Below are 18,783 nucleotides of genomic sequence, written 5' to 3'. Positions count from 1 at the left end.
GAGCCAGATGTGCTTTTCCACGGGTACTCTATCGTTCCTCAAAATCCCCAATTTAAGGATTATACATTATTGGGGTCCAGGACACTGAACATTTCTGCACCTCTTCGATGAGTAAAAATCCAGCTAGCTATTACAGAACTCTTAGCTTATCAAATGGATATTTTAAAAGTCACATGAAAAGAATACTTTGTTATTTTTAAATCCAATAGAGTTTTTGTAATATCTCACAGACCACCAAAATTAAACCATCACACGTGCTTTTGGAAGATGGGGACAAATGGCCCCTGCCTGGGTGCTGGGCTGTGGAGGGAGATGTGCCTGTTTCCATTGGTCTCCTCGACTCTTTGAAGAGGCCTTATACCCTCATTAAGAAAAGGACTGAGGGAAAAGCCTCCCAAAAATCTTTTTCCATCTGACCCTAAATTGGAGTCTGTCCCATATTAAGTTATGGCTACTATTTATTGAACTTTTACCAAGTGCCAGGGAAGAGTGCCAAGTACTTTGTACAGTACAACAACGCAATGAAGAAGCTCCCACAGGAATTGACTCAGGGACGTGAAGTATTTTGCCAAAGGTATGAAGCTACTATGCAGTAGAGTGAGGAGGATTCATATCCATGGCTCCTTTTCTTTCTTTCTTTTTGGTAAAGCAGGCTCCACGCCCAGCATGGCACCCAACTTGGGCTTGAACTCATGTCCTTGAAGTCAAGACCTGAGGTGAGTTCAAGAGTTGGATGCTTACCCAACTGAACCACCCAGGGGTCCCTCATATCCACGGCTCTTAACGTGATGTTATATGCCTCTAATTACCTATCACACAGGGAGGCAGATCACTTCTCTCCCTGCTACAAGTTAAGTTCCACCGAGAAGGGGAATTGAAGACTCCTGGGATACTTGGCATTTCCTCCCATTGTCTCGCCAATTGTTCAGCCTGAGACAGATTCAGATACTCCAACTCACTTCTGTATAGCTCAGTCCATTTTTTTTTCAAGCATCTAGTGGACTAGGTCCATTCAAATGTGGCATTAAATTCACCCTGCAAGTGTTATTTTTCCCAAACACCAACCAACACAGAATGTTCCACTACAGGAGCTTTATTTATGATGGACTTTCAGCCTTATATAATGAATATGCTACCAATCCATCTTATAGCAAATCTCTGCACCTAGTTTCTTGGGGGCTATGGGGCATCTCTATCACCATGGTTAACAAATCCTTCATCAATATGGCAGTAATACTTGGTTTAAACCAGTGGCTCACAATCTAGTTCCTTTTATGATTTTCTTTTCATCAACCTCAGGAATTGCTGTAATGTCAACAATGAAGCATGAGTGAATATACTTTTTTTTTCTGTTCCTGAAGATAAAGGAGAATATTAATCCCTGGGTTCTGGAGTCCCCAGGTTGGCTACTGATGCACAAATGGTTTTAGAAGAGTCGTGATCCTGCAGTTTTGATAATGACTTGTAATTCACTGTTTATACCAGGCCAGTCTGGGACTCCAAACACTCTACTATAGAATTTTATGAAATATAAAGTCTTCCATTATCGCTCTCCAAAATGGCATCTTCTAGAGGGGTTGGGGGATGGGGTGGGAAAGACAGCTCTTTAAGACTGTCACCTGTTGAGTGTATCTGGGAATTATTTTTGATGGATCAACCACTACCCAGAAAATTAAGATTATGGATAGAGGTCCATAATGTTACAAAGCAGAGGATATGTTTAGAGTAAACATATGAACCAAAAGGATAATCAGCTTGAGAAGGACTGTCTGGTCAATATGATTTGAGAGCACCTCGCACAATTTTAAAAAGTGAAAATATCACCATTCAGTGAGCTGGGCATGCTCCCCCAGTTCAGGGTCACCTGCAACAATTCTGAGGGACACAAGTGGCTGCCTCCCTCTTCTGCTTGGAACTATGCCTGCTTTCTCTTGGGAGATTCCTATTGGGAAGGGAATAGCTTCTCCTATTGTGGTGAAATAAGTGGCAGAGTGTTTTTTTAAACAAAACTTTAAGAAACAATCTTTACAAAAATGCACAAAGACTGGAGCAGAATTCTGAAGAGCCACCTGAAATACAAAGGATAACAGGGTTACACGGATTACTCCTCCACTGAGGATTTTCTATTTGGCCTTATCACTTAGTTTTCCACTTTAAGACACGGAGAGGAAGTGCTGAACAGCACAACCCAGATGACGCCAGACCTGTGGACAACACAGAAACACAGTAAGTGTTACCGCTGAAGAGGCAAGACTGACTCTCATGGTTATAGAAAGAAACAAAGACCACCAAAATTTGCTGGAGATGGAGCACAAGTATGTGTTAGAACTTAGGACACTGAAGTAGGAAGTGAAGGAGGAAGAGAAGAATTAGAAGAAATGGGACAGGTGGACATGCAATGGCACCACTGTACCCCTGGAGGTTAACACGACTGGGTCATGGATGGCCCATTACCAGCTCTGCTTCCTTACTATGAATGACATGCTTGCTTTGACTCAATTTCATTCCTCCAGCACCTTCTATCCCTGAAGACCTGATGGGAGCTATCACCTTCCCAGAGGAGGTCTCCCTTGAAAGCTTATCATCATCTTTAATTACCAGGCGGGGTAGTTTGTCAGATACATGGCATGTCTTTCTCCCAGGACTCACTCCAGTATAACTTTCCAAAGAAGTTTTATTTAATTCTGTGGGAGCGCTTGAATTTATGCCCCATTAAAGTTCCCTTTTGAAAATTACAAGCTGAAGCCACATCTAACAATTATGACGTTCTCTGGATCCCACATACTTCCTAAAAATGGAAAACTCATTTCATAGTCACAGAGCCAAATAAAAAATATGACTTCATTTGAAATGCCTAATTTTTTAAAGTAAATTAAGTGATTTCAGGTGGTTTAAATTTTTTTTTTTTAAAGATTATGGCATTCTATAAACACTGGACATGCTCTGAAAAGACTCTCTTATAAGACATTACATCTGAGACTGGAAACCAAAATCTTTTCTTCTCCTGTGAGGTTTGCTTCTGCACTCAAATTTAACTCTCAGATTTTTTTTTTTAGAACCAAGGTCAAGAATAGAGCCTCTTAATATTTATGTTCTTACTCATCTTTTATTACGCCACAGAAAAAACAAGTGGCGTTAGCTTCCTATTTCTAGACTTAGTTACATAATGACTTTGGGTATGACTATCATGGATGAGTCAATCAATCATCTAACAAACATGAGTTCCCACTATGTGCCAAATAGGATCAAAGTTCTACAGAAACAGGTCATGTGGTCACAGTTCTATTGAAGATCAGGGTTCCAAGCTTCCAGTCACATCAAATACATAGCTGAGTTGAGACACCCTGAACACTGCTTACTTTTGAAGAGAAGTGTCCCCTACTTTTTATCTGTTTTTTGCAGAGTAGGGGTGGGGGAAATACCCTCTGACATGAATAAAAATACCAACCCTGAAATTTTCCACAGTTCCTACTGGGTACTGGGATCTCTGGGCTTATGCTTTGAGGTCTGTGGAAGATCCTCCAAGGAGCAAGGTAAAATCTAGGACTGCAGTCTTTGGGGGCGGTTCTTGTGTTCTAGAGCAAACACGCAGTGGGGGTGGGGAGGAGTGGGGGTGGGTTGGGGAGGAGTGGGGGTGGGTTGTCCCCTCTCAGAAAATTCTGCAGCAACGAGGGCCCTGTATGGACAGCTAAGCGTGATGGCTGCCAGAAAGTGCTGCCTGACATTCAGAGCTATCCATGACCTGGCTCTGGCCTTTACAGCCATCACTGCTCTTCAGACATTCTAGTCATCTGATTCTACTGACTCAACAGAACTTCCTGTTTTCCCTTACCTGTCATAGCTTCTTTCCACACCTTTGCTCATGCTATTGTGTCTGGAATGCCCTTCTTCTTCATCTCCATGAAGACTTCTCTCATACATCACCCAACTAGAAGTTTCTTTCTCTTCTGAATTCCCACACATATTGTGCCTCTCTTCTATTGTTCATCACATTTTAACTTATATGACAGTAATCTCATTTCAGCTGTTAACTTCCCTATAAAGCTGAAAGATACCAGAGTCCAGAGTGCAGGTATTATTGATGGTCATGTTTCTTGCATCCTACCCAGTTTCCCATGGTTTTGAAACTGGATTCTCCACAGCTGCAGGGTTCCACAGAGAACAGGGGCACATGGAGACATCCTTCCCCTAAATGTGAGTGAGACTGGTTCTGAATTCTATTTATTGTGATTTGTGTCCTTTTTTTTTTTTTTTAAAGATTCTGCTAGAGATAGAAAGAAAAACAAAAACAAAACCACCACAGCAGTAGACTGCCAAATAAATGAAAAGAACTATACCCAGTGTCTCTAACACTTTTTCAATTCAGATACAATGAAATGCAATGATTAAAAACAAGGAGCAAAGGTTCAGAGTCCCTGTCAATCAAAGAACATGGTCAAAACAAAGGGCCCTTTCTCCTGTCCTATACTGACCTTTTTACATTAAGATTTGAAGCCCCTGGAGCTTGGATTGAGTTATGTTTAAGGTGTTAAACAGAACCACTGTGGCTCGGATTCTGCTCTGGTGTGTGTCCAGGTACACAGGCACACCTACTATGCTTTGATCCCAACATAACTTCAGGGAAGTAGGAAAGGGTTAAGAAAGATGCTGATGTTTCTTGATGCCTCCCTCTCCCCACCGCAACCCCCAAATAAATCTATTCTTCCTTCAGTCTGCACTCCCCCTCCCCCTGCCATAGCTGCACTAATATCCGCTCTGTTGCTCAGGATAAAAGTCTAGGAGTCTTCCTTGATTTCCCTCTTTCCTTCCCTACCCACACCCAATTTATCAGTAAGTACTGTTGGGTCGTTCTGAAGCAGCTCATTTCTCCCTGCCAACCACTGCCACAAATTGCTGCGGTTCAGGGCATCATCATTTTATGCCTCCCTTACTGCGGTGTCTCTTCTCTGGTCCCCCACTGTCTGCCCTCTTCTCCCTATTGTACACTGTTCTCTAGGCAGCAGCAAAAGGCAGGTTTTAACCTCTCGTATTAAAAACTCTCAAGGTCTAAAAACTCGAACTCCTAACTGATAAAAAAAAAAATCTAGCCAGCATTTCTATTTCACTCCAAAGTAAGCAAATCTGCTCATCCTGATAATTTGCCACTGGGGAGTCTACCTTTCATTAGGAAAGAAGATAAATTAGTAGACGACCCAGCAGAGAGATGGAAGGATCGAGAACATCACTCGAGAACAAAAATGACTTACGGCTTCGGATTTGGGAGGCACTGGAGGTGGAGGTAGGGCGATCTCTGAAGACTTCACTGCTGCTCCCAGAGTTCCGGGGACAGGAAGAGGAGAGGTTGCACATTTGGACCGGACCGAACCTCTAGACGGATCGCATCTGCTCTTCTCGCTCAGGGAACGAGTGAGAGGCTGATGGCTGGGCCTGCCGTCCTCCAGCCAGAGCTCTTCATAAGGAAGTTCTGACTTCCCCGGGATGCCTGCTGATTCCTCACTGGCTTCCGGGAAAAGGTAGTCGCTCCCACTATCACCCAGGTCCTGATAGGGCAGGATGTCGTGGGGAAAGGGGGCCCACTCTCCCCCCAGGTCCCTGCAGCCATGGAGGTTCACTTCACTGTTGCCATGGAGATTGTTGCCATACACACAGACGGAGAGCCGGTGGAAGGACTGGGTGAGCTCATCTCGGGCATAGCTAAGAGAATTGGGCACGTGGTTGTGGCCAGAGCACCGGCCCTTCTTGGGGCTCTTGCAGTCCTCATTCCAGTCAGTCTTCACGTCTCGGACAGCCCGGGAATACTCATCGATGTCGAACTGCTCTTGGCAGATACCCAGCCAGTGATGGACCAGCGTTTCGGGCCACATTTCCCCCTTTACCAAGTGTTCCGGGAGGCTGAACTTGGGGACAGTCAAGTGCAAAGGGAAGTGCATGGGGAGGATCTTGTTGTTCCGCAGCACACAGCAAACCACCACTGTCTTGGTCTGGATGTTGACAAACTTGTAGCGATGCCCCTCGCGGATAAAGTGGAGGTCGTATGGGTTCCTGGGTGGAGGGCTGGGCACAGTCACGTTCACAGGGAGCCTGGTTTTCTCCACGATGTTGCGGATGGTGTGTTCGCCCTCCTGCATCTGAAGTTCCAGGGGACTCCTGGTGCTAAATCGGCCCTTGCACTGGAATGGCAGGCTAATGCTTTCATTGGTCCGGTGATTCATGCAAATGAGGCATGGCATTTTGCCTTTTCCCAGCTTGCTGATGGAATTGAGTTTCCCGATCTTTTTGAAGATTGTGTTGAGGCGTGACTTTTCCTTGAAAGTCTTTGCATACAGGATTTCTGCTTGCCCCATCAGAGTGAGCTCATCCCCAGTACAGAGGGTGATGTTATACACTTCGGTGTCCTCGTTGCATTCACCTGAAGCAACCTGCAATAGGATAAATCAAGTTTTAGGTTAGTTTCCCTTAGTCCATTCCCACAGAAAAGTAGACAACTTGCCATTAAGATACACAAGCACAAATACAAAGGAAAATACTGTTCTCATACTAAATTTAGCCACTCCATTTTTTTAAAAATTCTATTTACATGGCTAACAGTAACAAGGAGATATTCGTTTAGACTTTTAAAAACACACTTTTTCCTGATGAAATAAGCAGTCTGCTCATTAGTAGAAATTTGAGAAATATGGAGAAAAGACACAAAAAGAAAATAACACCCACGGGCCTGATTCAGAAATAGCAATGGTTAATGGTTTGATAAACATCCTTCCAGTTTCTTTGTCTATGTAGAGTAGCCTATTACATGGATGATTATTTTGGGACATTAATATTATCATTCTATCTCTCCCAGTTATAAAAAAAAATGTTTCCATGAACACCACTATAGAAAATTCCTTATTTTTTTTACTATTAAAGTTTTATGAAATTTCCTAAAATTAGAATTGGGACAGAGGATGTAAAAATGTTTTATTTCTCCCCATTCTTTAATTTTATTATACAAATTATTCATGTGCATTGGCAGAAATATCAGAAAATACAGATGTGAAAATGAACAAATTCTATAGTCTTATCACTATCAATAACACTTTTATATAAATATAAAGAGAAAAAAATGAGATGTGTCATCTATCTCAGAAATATATAAATATAGACACACAATTTTGTGGCTTTATTTCTCACTTTATTCATTTTCTTGTGTTTCTACATTGTCAGTTGCAATACTGACCTCATGTATTTGATTATCTGGGCATATGCCTTAATTTATCTGACTAGTTCCTTATTATTAGACAGATGAGTTTTCCCAATATTTAGCAGTTATAAATAGTACTGTTACGAATTTTTTTTTTTTAAAGTTCAACTATTTCCTTAGGATAAAGGTCCAGAAGTAGAATTGCATGGACAAGGCTATATATATTTATTTGAAAGGTCTAATATGTATTTCCTATTGTATTTCATCAATGTTATGCTTATTTACACTTCTACTTTATGAAATTATCTGTCTCTCCATACCCATTTTAGTAAGTTTAATATTTACCAGTATTAAAGGCAAAGTTCACATCCTGCACTTATTTATTCACATGTATTTTGATTTATAACTTTTTTTAAAAAAAGATTTTATTTATTCATGAGAGACAAGGAGAGAGAGAGGCTGAGACACAGGCAGAGGCAGAAGCAGACTCCCTGCAGGGAGCCCAACATGGGACTCGATCCCAAGACCCAGGATGATGACCTGAGCCGAAGGCAGATGCTCAACTGCTGAGCCACCCAGGCATCCCTGATTTACAACTTCTTTAAGTGCTCAAGTTTTTTTTCCCTATGTAGCAAACATTTTCGAAATTTTCCTTTGTAATTTCATTCTTGGGCGGTATGCTTCTACTAGTTGAGATGATATAAATCAGTGGTTCTGAGTTAGGGGTGATTTTGCCCCCACTCCCCAGCCCCTGGGAACACTTGACAATGTAGGAGACATTTACTTATTGTCATGGTTGGTAGAGGCCAGGTATGTTGCTAAACATGTAATAATCAACAGAATAGCCCCTCACAGCAAAGAATTATTTAGTCCAGATGTCAGTAGTGCTGAGGTTGAGAAAAATTTAGGTAAATAACCAATATTCTCTTCTAATATTTTGATGGCTTCATTTATTAACTATTTAACTGACTTAATTAAAATTTCTTTGATGGACTACTAAAGGTAGAGATCTAATTTTAGTTGTTTTTTTTTTTCTTTTTTAAGATTTTATTTATTTATGCATGAGTGACCTACAGACAGGCAGAGACATAGGCAGAGGGAGAAGCAGGCTCCCCGTGGGAAGCCCAATGTGGGACTTGCTCCCAGGACCCGGGATCACGACCTGAGCCAAAGGTAGACTCTCTCAACCACCAGGTTCCCCAGTTGTTTGGTTATTTTTTTAAAGATTTATTTACTTATTTGAGGGGAGGAGAGGCAGAGAAAACAGAGACTCTTAAGCAGAATCTTCTGAGCGCAAAGTGCAATGTGGACCTTGATCTCACAACACTGAGATCACCACCTGAGATGGAGCCAAAAGTAGGATGCTACGCTTATACCACCTATGCACCCCAACTTTCATTTCTGAAACAGTTAACTGACTGTCCAGTATACTTCTTAAATAACTGTATCTTTTCATCACCAATTTGAAGTGCTACTTTGATCATGTACTAAATTTATAAAACACATACACTCATTTGTATACTTACATTTGTATCTACTTTGACGTCATTTATCCAAATGACCTTTCTATTTTCTCATAACTATGCTATTTCAGTTTCTACATCTTTATCTTCCATTTTCAGATCTGATAACAAAAACCCTCATTTGTGGTTATACTGACTCAAAAAGTCTTTGGATGGCAAGAAACAAGTAAAGTCAAAAGTCAAGTAATAGTCCAAAAATATTTCCACAACAGTGAACCTCCTTAATACACATACATACTCAACTTAAAAAAAAAATGACCAAAAATCCCGCAGAAAAACAGATGAAGTCATGAAAAGACCAATTCATAAATAAAGGTGCACAAGACTTCAAATCTATGAAAGGATGTTCAACTTCTTTTATAATTAGAGAAAAGTAAATGAAAATTACACCAAGATACCACTTTTCATCTACAACACTGATAAGTATTTAAAAGCCTCACTCAGTTGGTGGGGCTATGGGGAAACATACATTCTTTTTCATAGCTTACCAGCAAAATGCAATGCAAAATGATACAAGCCCTACGGTGGGGAATTTGGCAATACCTAACCAAACTATGCATGAGTTTATCTCTCATCCATTAAGCAATCCTACTTCTAGGAAATTACCCAAAGACATTCCTCCAACAGTGTGAAAATATAAATGCATAAGGTTATTCACTGTAGCATTATTTGTATTTGCAAAGTCTTAGAATCAAATCTAACTCTTGCAAAGTCTTAAAATCTAAATGCTGAAACATGAGAGACTGAATAAACTATGACAGAAACACAAAATGTATTATGCAAAAAAAAGAACAAGAATGATGCATTCAATGAATTAACAGGAAAAGGACTTCCAGGATATATTAAGAAAAAAAAAAAAGGCAAAGTGCACGATAGCTTATACAGTATACTACCTATTAATTTAAAATATTTTATTTATTTATTCATGAGAGACACAGAGAGAGAGGCACAGACATAGGCAGAGGGAGAAGCAGGCTCCCTGTGGGGGGCCTGATGTGGAACTCGATCCCAGTACCCCTGGGATCACGCCCTGAGCCAAGGGCAGATGCTCAACCACTGAGCCACCCAGACATCCCTACCTTTTTATTTAAGAAGGGAAAATCTGGGCAGCCCCGGTGGTTCAGCGGTTTAGTGCTGCCTTCAGCCCAGGGCCTGATCCTGGAGACCTGGGATTGAGTCCCACCCACATCAGGCTCCCTAAATGGAGCCTGCTTCTCCCTCTGCCTGTGTCTGTGCCTCTCTCTGTGTGTCTCTCATGAATAAATAAATAAATAAAATCTTTAAAAAAAGAAAGAAGGGGGGATCCCTGGATGGCGCAGCAGTTTGGCGCCTGCCTTTGGCCCAGGGCGCGATCCTGGAGATCTGGGATCGAATCCCACGTTGGGCTCCCGGTGCATGGAGCCTGCTTCTCCCTCTGCCTGTGTCTCTGCCTCTCTCTCTCTCTCTCTCTCTCTCTGTGTGTGTGACTATCATAAATAAATAAAAATTAAAAAAAAAAAAAAAGAAAGAAAGAAGGGAAAATCTGTATGTATTTTATAAAAAGAAAAAAAAGGACTAGAAGAAAAACAAACCAGAAAACAATGAAATTGGTACTTAAGGCAGGGAGGAACCTAGTGGGAGGGAGGAATCAGTACCATTTTGAGTGTACCTAGCTTCAGAGTTTTGATGTTTAGGAGGTAAGCTAATGTTCTAACATACTCAAAAAATAAAATTAAGTCAACAAAAAGTTACAAGAAACTGAAGGCTAAATGCAAATGTAAACAGATGAATCCAAGCTTACTTCAAATGAATAAACTAATCACACAGGGGACAGAGACAGAGAAATCATCCAAGTAACTCTAAAATGCTTTGACTAAAAAAAATAAAAAAAATAAAAATAAAATAAAATAAAATAAAATAAAATGCTTTGACTACAAATTGCTAGAAGGGAAAAAAAAACAACAAATACTACTATGTCCTTTTGGTTCTTTTGAAAAAATATTTTATTCATTTATTTGAGAGAGAGTGAGAGCATGAGTAGGGGCAAAGGGAGAAACAGACTTCCTAGTGAGCAGGGAGCCCAATGTGGGGCTCGATCCCAGGACTCTAGGATCATGACCTGAGCTGAAGGCAGACACTTAACCACCTGAGCCATCCAGGTACCCCAAATACTGTGCTCTTTTTGATAGATTCATTTTGCATATGAGAGTGGTACAGGGATTCTGAAACAACTTTTACGCATATTGTAGAAATAAACCAATGAGTAAATGTATTCTTTTGAGAATCAGAATTTTCACTGTGGAGGGAAGACAGAAACATGGAATTAGGAAAGCTAAGAGAAAACTCCATTGGGCTGACTGAAATTGGAGATACTGGCATTAACTCATAATTTTAGGAAACTATACATGCACACATCTATTTCTTAGCTTTGTTCTTTCTAAGGGGTTAGAAGCAAAGACTCCCACTATTACTGAATATATCTAGAGCCCCAAACCATCTTCTATGAAAAGGCTCCTTGGAGAAATGCCTGATTCCAGGACTAGGGCAGGAAAGGTACAAGATGAGTTTGGAACATTTTGTTGTGCCAGAAAATAAAGAAGTGCTCTTAAGATGACAGGAACATGTCAAAAGGACACTGGAGCCGGCCTGAACTGGCCTCCACTGGCCAAATCTAGGACAATCTGAGCACCACAATACATAAAGACTGCAATGAATCTGCTGAACAAAGTAGGAATGTCTAAGTCCATACTGTTAACAAAAATATGAAAAAATATGAATGAGTGAAAACAATGGGGGAACAGCTGACAAATGTAGACAAGCGGTGGGATTCAAGATTGGTACATTCAAGAAACATCAATGAATGCTAAATTTATAGGACTAGTGTGACTCAAGAGTAGGTTATGTTGCATGGTCTTAAAAGTGTCTTCTCTCAGAATACTTATTGATTGCAAAGGGAGGAAAAAGTGACTACACAGTGGAGAAAGTCGACAATACCTTGACCAGGTGATCAGATTTATTATAACCAGACAGATATCCCCATGTGCGTACCTCTGTGTGATTCCCTGGGAAGGTCAGGACCTCAGTTACAGAACATTCCACCTAAAAATGCATGACTAGAACTTAATTGCCTACTCATGAAGAAATATCAAACAAACTCAAATTGAGAAACACTGTTTAAAATACCAGTACATATTCTTTTTTTTTTTTTCCTGGTACATATTCTTTAAAAACATCCACGTGATGAAAGACAAGAAAGGCTGAAGAACTGCTCCAGATTAAAGTGAGTTAAAAACAAAATGCAACATAAATGCAATATGCAATCCTGGAAGGGAAAAAAAATGTTATAAAGTACACTTTGATGGACTGTAAAGGAGTATCACATCATTGCTAACTTTCCTGAATGTACTATTTTTACATAAGAAAATATCCTTATTCTTAGGAAATATACACTGACGTATTAAGGGGTAAAGGGTACAATGTATGTAATTCACTCTGAAACGATTCGGAAAAATGTAAGTTGTCTGTCTGCATGTGTATGGGGGGGTGGAGGACGATAGAACAAATGTGGCAAAATGTTAAACGTTAGTGAATTTGGTATAGTATTTAGAGAGATCTATTATTTTTGCAACAATTTTTTAAGACTGAAAGTCTTTCAAAATAAAAGATCAAAACATGACAAAAGGAAAATTTTAGATATTTTTGCCTATTTTTCCAGAGGAACTTCACAATCATTTTGTCTATGGTTTGCATTAATAATTTTATTGAAAGTGCATTTACCTGCTGTTTTGGCAAGGAGTGACATCATCAAAATATTTCTAAATAGGCACATGGTGATTCTCATCATTTCTTGAGATCTTTTATTTCCTGTATTAGTAATTAAGTTTGCCTTCATTATCAATCCCTGAACATTGCTGCTCATTCACAGGTGTTGCATATGGTTTGTTGCTATTACCTATGACCAGTAACCTACCTCACTGTAAGAGTTTTTTCCAGTTGATTATCTTGGGACTCTTAAGTGATTAAATCTTATGTAACCAATGCAAAATTCATCTTCATCTTTTTGTTTTCATCCCTTCCCTCTGACAACACTGTGGTGGTGAGAATGTTATTCCATATCTTAATGTGAATTATGATCAGTGTTTTAATATCAAATATGAGAAATTCATTGGTCTGAGATGGATTTTTAAATCATATTAGTAATGTGTCTTACCAATTCTAGTTTTCTAAAGGTTAATATGAAGAAATTTTTTAAATTTTTTATTTTTTAAAAAGATTCCATTTATTTATTTTAAAGAGAGAGAGTGCGAGCAGGGGAAGGAGCAGAGGGAGGAGAGAGAGGGAGAGATAATCTCAAGCAGAATCAGTGCTGAGTGCAGAGCCTGACACAGGCTTGATCCCACGACCCTGAGATCAGGACCAGAGCCGAAACCAAGAGTCAGACATGTAACCAACTGAGCCACCCAGTCATCCTAAAAAAATGTTTTTAATCAGATGCCATTTCTCCATCCAATAAAATAGTCATATATTTATTAACTTTGATGTCCTGGTTTTATATTATAATAGTAGATTCCCAAATATTAAAACAACCCTACATGCCTGAAATAATCTCTATATGATCATTGTGTGCTTAAAATTATATTGCATGATTCCCTTTGATACTATTTTATCTATGACTTATGTATCTTAGTCATAGGTGAAATTAGTCTATAGTTCTATTATGTTATCTTTACCAGGTTTTATTTATTTTATTTTATTTTATTTTATTTTATTTTATTTTATTTTATTTTATTTTATTTTTATTTTTATTTTTATTTTTATTTTTTTTACCAGGTTTTAGTACCAGGCTTATATTAAGGCTGAGATCAATTTTTTTTAAGATTTTATTTATTCATTTGAGAGTGAGAGAGAGAGACCAAGCATGAGTAGGGAAAAGAGGGAGAGGAAGAAGAAGATTCCTTGCTAAGCAGGGAGCCCAATATGGGGCTCCATCCCAGAACCCTGGGATGACCTAAGCTGAAGGCAGATGCCTACCAGACTGAGCCACCAGGTGCCCCAATTTTTTCTTTTATGTTAAGGAAAAAGTATCTGGATAAAGTGGCCATGTTCATGTTATTTACTGAGCAGTGATCATCAGTATGTGTTTAGAAGATGTGGCAGTGAGAATCATTGTAAATAATTTCTCATGCACTATTCTCGGTCATTTCTATATAATTTTAAACTCTGGAACAAGCAATTTGTCAATCCACATTAGTGCTCTAAAAACAAACAAACAAACAAATAACTCTGCTGTTTCCATAGTGGAGTGCACTTCTCCGTAGCAGGCATTATCAGTACATAAATGGCAGCACAGTATTATTTTAATGGCACTTCAGGCTCCTATGGTTTAAAGTCCATTTTAGGTGACTCAGATTAAGTGTTATTAATATTATTTTTAACGAGACCTCAACTTAACTGTATTTACCTTCAGACTCAGTATTCACTGGGGCTTCTATATTAGAGTTAAGTTTAGGAATCTATATAAATAATTTAATAATAAATAAAGACAATTTAATTTTTTATTTGGAATAATTCCAGACTTGCAGAAAAGTTGCAAAGCTATATACCTTTATCTAACTTCTATTAACATTCCACACAACCATGGCACATTATCATAGCTAAGAAATGAACAATAATACAAAACTATTAGCCACAACGTATTATTTGGATTTCATTATTTTTTTCCCACTAATGTCCCTTTTCTGTTCCAGGATCAAACTAGGATACCACACTACATGCAGTCCTTGATTTTGTGAGATTCTGGGTTTTTTTCTTGTTTTTATGACCTTGACAGTTTTAAAGATTTTTTTTTTAAGATTTTTTTTAACCTAATAAATCATTTATAAATTACAGTCATTGGAACATATGAGGGCTGACTTTCTTTTCCTACAGGACCTGTAACTTCAAGGTTTCAGTTACTTTATTCCTGCTATTCTTGTTGACTTTGGTCACCAAGAGTCCTTAAAAAGACTCATTTGCATTGGAGGACAATCATTATATGGTTTCATTCATATGTAAAATATAAGAAATAGTGAAAGGGATAATAAGGGAAAGGAGGGAAACTGAGTGGGATAAAATTAGAGAGGAAGACAAACCATGAGACTCCTAACTCAGAAACAAAGAAAAGGTTGAGGAAGGGGAGGTGGGTGGGGGGATGGGTGTCTGGGTGATGGGCACTAAGGAGGACACTTAATGGGCACTGGGTATTATACTATAGGTTGGCAAATTGAATTTAAATAGAAAAGTTTTAAAAAGACTCACTTGCTATTACTTCTAATTTTAGTTTAACCCTAAGGATAAGCTTCTATTTTTAGCTAGCATCTAGCTATGTTCACAACAATACAAATCAGAGGTCAGTAAGCTATTATGTATAGTCCAAATCAGACCTACCATCTGACATTGTAAATAAAGATTTATTAGGACACTCCTGTGTCCACTCATTTATGCATAACTTATTTCACTTGAAAATGATAATGTTGAGAGTAGCTGCAACAGTAACTGTATGGAGCACAAACTAACATATTTATTCTTTGGTCCCTTTATAGAAAAGTTTGCTGAACCCAGGTATAGATGAATGAAAAGAACGATAGCCTTTGGAAGCGAATTGGGCCAATACGATTCAGTTAATTACAAGTGAAGTTTGAATCTGCTTTCACAATTGGGTGACCTAAGGAAAAGCATTTTGCTTTCTTGAGCCTCATTGTCCTCATCCATAAAATGAAAACACCACTTTGTATTTCACAAGCTTAGTCAATATATGTAAACCAACTTCCCACAGTGGTAAGCTCTCAATAAATGGAGGCCATTCTTGTTATTATTACTTTTATAAACAATAAAAACATTTTAATTCTTTTTAATTTTTTTAATTTTAATTTTTTTAAAGATTTTATTTATTTATTCACGAGAGACAGAGAGAGATAGAGGCAGAGACACAGGCAGAGGGAAAAGGAGGCTTCATGCAGGGAGCCTGACGTGGGACTTGATCCCAGGTCTCCAGGATCACACCCTGGGCTGAAGGTGGTGCTAAACCACTGAGCCACCAGGGCTGCCCTAAATTCTTTTTTTAAAAAATCAGCTCTACACTCCCCAACATGGAGCTTGAGCCCATGACCCTGAGATCAAGAGTTGCATGCTATACTGAGTCAGACAAGTGCCCCCAAAACATTTAAATTCTTTAAGTAGGCGCCATGCCCAATGTGGAGCCCAACATGGGGCTTCAACTCACGACCCTGAAATTTAGACCTGAGCTGAGATCAAGAGTTGGACACTTAACTGACTGAGGCACACTGGTACCCCAATATTTAAATTCTTAATAATTGTTTCATATTACCTTTCACATCTCTGTATGTATGTTGGTTTCTATTTCTATCCACTACTGTTTTTAAGCCCAAACCACTACCTTAAGCATTATCCTTTCTTCTGTACTGAAGAATTGCTCAAGTTTTTATTCACTGTGTTATCCCAGAATAAAACTTAATGTCAGAATAGGGCTTGAAATAACCTTACAGTTATGTCCCAAAGGAAGTGAACATATTGAAATGATTCAAAAAAATATACTGTTTTAAGATAGACTAGTCTCCAAAACGCTCAGATGCTCTGCTGTACTTCCTTTCTGGTGAAACTCTGCAAACAACTTGGCAGTTCATCCATTTGGATCAGGATGGAGACAGAGATGTTGAGAGAAAAGGTTCTCATGAGACTTGAGAAACACACACACACACTCACTCATACAACAAACTACTTCCAATTAACATACAGGGAGCCAACCCTACTTCTCAAATATGAAGGAATAACAAGGCATATGTTTTTTACTAGCTCTTTTAAATCAATACTTAATATACTTTTCCTAATTTACTTTTATAAACATACACCTTATAGAATGAAGAGATCATACGGTCTAGTGAGTCCCACACACCAGATGAGCTGAAAGAGAATATCTATGCTGCTCGGGAGACACTAATCAGACACTATGTGCACAGATGAAACAGATCAAAATTATCCTTACTAAATGTTACTCTCTGGGCACATTCAATAGTTTTGTCTATGTTATTGTGTATGTGTGTACTTCTAAAGGAAGTTACTCCTACTCCTATACATAAAAATGCATAACATATGTGAGTACAATCTGTAATTCCATGTTCCCAAACCTGATGTCATCATTAAGGCTGGCAATTAGTTCTGCATAAATTATGAGACTAATGTCCCGACCGATCTTGTGGTCACTGTCAGTGACAGAGGAAGAATCTCATAAATAAATGCTCTTCCTTTGGCAGTTGAGCCAAACAGTCTCCTCTGGTTTCCACAGATGTGATTTATTTGCATAATTTCTTTCCTTTTTTTATTTTTTTAATAGCAAAAGAAACAATGCGTTCTGCCTAAGTGCTTCGGTATGCGTGCCTGGTTAACATTTCCAGTTTCAAGGTTTCCTGAGAGGAAGTAATTCAAAGTGTGTTATCTAAACAACTCTAATAGGTCTAATCCAGGAAACTATCAGGATTTGACTGTTCATAATACCATTCAGAATTAATACCCCATGGTCAAGCAACATTTTAAAACACATATAAAATTTTATACACACGCACACCCACAGATGGCTTTGACAATAGATAATCTGTTTCCTAAGAACACTTGTTCTAAAGATCAAACATGTAATAGAGGTTAAAATTCCAACTCTTGAAAAAAAAATCAGGATTGTTTTGACAGCTAGATTAAATAACTAATATTTGATTAATATTAATCATTTCCTCCAAAGCTTTAATTTCTGCAACTCTCTCCTTTGGGAAAATGGCAGAAAAGGAGAAAAAAAAGGGGCATGAAGAGTTAAGAAAAATGTCAATCCCGAGTATCTCCCTCTCTCTTTTTAAGCAGGAAATAGGGCAAAGATGACAAATACAATGACAGTGATTTAATTTGTGATGGTACAGCAGAGGGCTTGCAAACTGATAGTTTTTCAGACAAGGTCTCAAAACCTTAGATGACGAAAAAAAAAAAAAAAGACAACCCCCCCCCCCCCCAAACACCGTCAAAAACAAAAACCCACTGGCTATCTTCAAACACTAAAATAATTAGCCTCACAATTGTATACAATTTATCATTCTCAATGAATCCTGAAAATAAAGGACATCTGACTCATGGTAAAGAAAACATGCAATTTTAAACAACTGGAAAATAAAAATAAAAATTGACTACCTCCAAATCCATTCAATCTTCATTTAAAAAATTTGTTCTTACATCTGACAAAATTCAGGTTGCACAGTAATCGATAATTTCTGATCTCTCTGGAATATAGCCAAGAACAAGGCAGTGAGTTAAAGGTCTCTGAGCAGGCAAAAAGATGGGATGTTGATATTAGGGCTTATAGAAAAGCCTTTTAGGGCCATAAGTCTGCACACTCACTCCCCTATAATCAAAATTCCATCCAACCTGGTTATCAGCCCACAGCATAATAGAAGTGGAAATTAAAACTGGAAAACAGGGGTGGTTAATTAAGGCAGGTATTCTAACCAATATAAGAGGCAACAAACAACTGGAATGGAACCATAAAACACCCAGTTCTCAGGGTGTATGGTCTCTCCATATAAAGACAAAAGTCCTACACATCTCAGGAGATGGAGAGAAGTTTCACTTTTGTTTAAATGCTTTTCTTTAAGACAGCAGTAAAGTATTATACATTTTAGGAAACTGAGATGAAATTATAGTTCTTTGGACAGAACTTTTGATAAAATTCACAGCTCTCCCAAAAGCTGGCTAACTAGAATTACTTGTGCTCTAAATGTGCCAGCAAGGAGGTAGAAAATGCCAGAGCAAATGATCCCTATTCATTTTGAAACCTCATAAGAAAAACTCACCTCTCTGATTATTATAATCTTACAACACGCAGAGGAGATGCTTTTTCAGAACTGTCATGACAAACACTAGGAATGGTATTTTAAATTAGGAATGGTGGTTATGCCTGAACTACACTCTTAAAACCACACACACATGCACAGACACACAGACACTTCCCCAAAGAACTCTAATGTTTCAGCACCACTATTTTCTATTACTTTACAGGATGACCATAGG

General features: G+C 38.6%; 1 protein-coding gene across 5 annotated transcripts in view; it reads right to left on the bottom strand.

The window, feature by feature from the left end:
* The window catches only part of GAREM1 (GRB2 associated regulator of MAPK1 subtype 1), a 201,541-nt gene that overhangs the window by 15,912 nt on the left and 166,846 nt on the right, over window positions 1-18,783 (bottom strand). For all 5 annotated transcript variants that reach the window (XM_038543581.1, XM_038543582.1, XM_038543583.1 and 2 more), the window contains exon 4: window positions 5,247-6,419. In XM_038543581.1, coding sequence (XP_038399509.1) covers window positions 5,247-6,419 — 1,173 coding nt within the window. The remainder of the gene's footprint in view (window positions 1-5,246; window positions 6,420-18,783) is intronic.

Source organism: Canis lupus, chromosome 7, assembly GCF_011100685.1.
Source record: "Canis lupus familiaris isolate Mischka breed German Shepherd chromosome 7, alternate assembly UU_Cfam_GSD_1.0, whole genome shotgun sequence".
Lineage (NCBI taxonomy): Eukaryota > Metazoa > Chordata > Mammalia > Carnivora > Canidae > Canis > Canis lupus.
This window is presented reverse-complemented; position numbering and strand designations above follow the sequence as displayed.